This window comes from Pundamilia nyererei, unplaced genomic scaffold (genome assembly GCF_000239375.1).
Source record: "Pundamilia nyererei isolate P.nyererei 1_Seehausen unplaced genomic scaffold, PunNye1.0 scaffold00087, whole genome shotgun sequence".
NCBI lineage: Eukaryota > Metazoa > Chordata > Actinopteri > Cichliformes > Cichlidae > Pundamilia > Pundamilia nyererei.
The window spans coordinates 1,311,424-1,314,223 of record NW_005187488.1 but is presented as its reverse complement, the minus strand read 5'-3'; the positions used below and the strand labels follow the sequence as shown (position 1 = coordinate 1,314,223).

The window sequence follows — 2,800 nt, the reverse complement described above, 5'->3', positions numbered from 1 at the left end:
AAAAAAAATCATGTTGAACTGTTACTTTAGCTACGTTTTTTTCCTCTGTTTGATAAATTTGTTTAGCAGTTGTGTTGCAGTTTCATATTTCTGTGCCTTATTTTATATTTAAACAATTTTCAAAATCCCTCATCATATCTATTCCTCACATTTGCCCCTTTTACAAATAAATTTAATTCATTATTTTTCCTGCCCCCTCCTTTTTTAACATACCTTCTCCCCCTGAGTTAATACCATATATCTGTAAAATCTCCATCTCTATACAACCTCCAGATGTTCATGTTTGTGTCCTGTGCATCATCAGTGGCTGCAGAGAGCAGTTAAATCTCCAAGTCTCAGGGTTTTTTTAGTTTAACGATGTGCCAGACAAGAGAAAAGAATTAATAATAAAGCCATATCAGTGACTGTTAGGATAATGGGTGTTATTGACTGGGTGGGCAAAGCTGTGGATGATTATTGAAGGTACACGTGTGGGGAAAAGTAGATAACATCTTTAAAATCTTACTGTTTGAGAAGAAAAAGAAATGATAATAATAATAATACATTTTTTTAAAACTGCTGTTGTTGTTTGTGTTCACAAACTGGATAATTACTGCCGTCTAGAAAAGAATGATGACTGATGCTCAGCACTCACTGTGGCTCTGACTCAGTCTAACCTGTGACATTAGTCTCTTTACGCTGCCTCATTATTTCTTATTGCGCTGCTTCTTCTTCCCATTCATAGTTTTTGGGGGCTTTAATTAGCAGCCAGTTTTGATCCACCTTCTCTGTCTCGTAGCCGTAATGATCTGTTTGTGTCGAGCTGCAGTTTGAGTTAACGGATTTGTTTGTGTGTGTCAGCTCGTGCAGGCCGCAGAGGGGAAGTTCAACCCGCACATCCACGTGGAGTACGAGTGGAGCCTCCGACTGGAGGAGATGGACGAGAGCGACGACGACCTCGACGATAAGGTCTGAGCACGACGCCGAATTTAACAAGGAATCTGGTTATGAGTGAGGCTGAAGGTCAGATATGACTGTTCAGATTTCCTCTGCAGCCCACTGGCTGTCTGGCTTTGTGCTTTATTGTTGTTGTTGTCGCCTCCACATCACCAAAAAAAGAACTTCCCCATAGATTCATATATGTAGAGCACGGCTGTGAAGCTCATTTTAGTACATACGTGGGTCACATGCAGATAAATTTGACCTTAAATGAGCCAGACTGATGATAATCTATAAAGAAAACATTTTTTTGGGGTTAAGAAGTCAAAGTACGTTCTGAAAATGTCCACATTTCTGGATTTCAGTATTTGGCCAACCTAAGGTCATTACACAGATATGTCATTCTAGTAAATCAGCATGGCTGGGTACCGTTCAGCCTAAGAAATTAATCTGTAAACTTTCCTAATATAAAAAAACTGCAATTTTCTGTTAATTCGAAGAAAATGTTCCATTTTTCCTGTTGAATAAAATATGAAATTGTCCACTGATTAATTTATGTTGAAAACCCACCTAAATTTGTGTGTTTTTGATGGTTTCTAGTATTTATCTTTGTGTAGTTTAAAACAACATTCACCGGTTCAGATCAGACTCTTTAATGACCCGGTTCTGGTCCCCGGGCCCTATGTTTGACACAAGGTTAGTATAATTAGCTAAAACTAAACAAAAAACTACAAATAGATGTGAAAAACAGTTTAGCTAACTTAATAAAAATAAAAAGCAGAATTTTAGAAAAAAATAAAAGCTAAACGAAATGGTTTTGTGAAACCGGGAAAATAAAATTTTTATTATTTGTTATTTTTGTTAAAAAACTGTAATATAATTTGCCTGATGAGGTTTGATAGACGTGTTTGAGACTCTGGATGTCAACAAGATTTGAAAAGGTTCTGCGTTTTTGTTGTGCTGAACACAGAAACTCATTCAAACAAAACTAAAACTAATCATTTCCACGCAATAAAAACTACTTAGAAAATACACTACTAGAATAAATCTGGTTTGACACCCTGATGTAGAGGCTGAAGTTAACGGTGGATGCAGATGCGTCTTCCCTTTAGAGTAGGTTAAATGCACCGTGGCGTAATGCGGCATGAGTCAGGAAAACGGTTTAATGTTGTAGAAAAAAAAAAGATAACTGAAGATTTGTAAGACTATAAAAATGGAGAAATAAGGCGAGCTTAAGGAAATGAGACGGAGTGTAGTGATGCTGTGTCATTTGTAGGTCAGAACAAGCAGATGTCGGGCTTTCTTCGACAGGCTTTTACTGGAACAGCAGGTTGGATGTAAGCTGCAAACTACTCCAGAACCATACTCATCAAACTGCTCTACTAGGGCTGTTCGATGTAACGATATATATCAGATGACGATATAAAAACGTCTATCGTTTCATTTTATGCTATCGTTTGTTTCGTGGTGTCGCAAAATAAACTGTTTACGGCAATATTTTTTCATCGTTTTGATGGTCACTGTAGTGGCTATATTCATTTCTTAAAGTTCTCTCTTTCTCTTATATTTTATATAACCACACTACGGACGGACAAGTGGCTGTTTTTATGCGTTGTCGCTAGCAACAACGACGGTAAAACATCACGTGTCCGCTTGTTTATGTTCCACATAAACCTTTCACAATAAAGCTCAAGATCCTGTTGAGACTTTTAAAAATAAACTGAATCACGCGAAAGAGCAGATTATTTGCGGATGAGAAGTAAAAAACAGCCGCCAGGTGCTAAAAAATAGACCTTAGACTCAAACGTTAGAACAGGCTTTTCCCCGCAGCACGCCGTGTAATAAATACTCACAAAGAAAACGGCGGCCGTTACAACTTATG

General features: G+C 37.6%; 1 protein-coding gene across 6 annotated transcripts in view; it reads left to right on the top strand.

Annotated features, from left to right (window-relative positions):
* The window catches only part of asap1b (ArfGAP with SH3 domain, ankyrin repeat and PH domain 1b), an 80,824-nt gene that overhangs the window by 68,438 nt on the left and 9,586 nt on the right, over positions 1-2,800 (top strand). For all 6 annotated transcript variants that reach the window (XM_005738861.1, XM_005738856.1, XM_005738860.1 and 3 more), the window contains one exon: positions 841-948. In XM_005738861.1, coding sequence (XP_005738918.1) covers positions 841-948 — 108 coding nt within the window. The remainder of the gene's footprint in view (positions 1-840; positions 949-2,800) is intronic.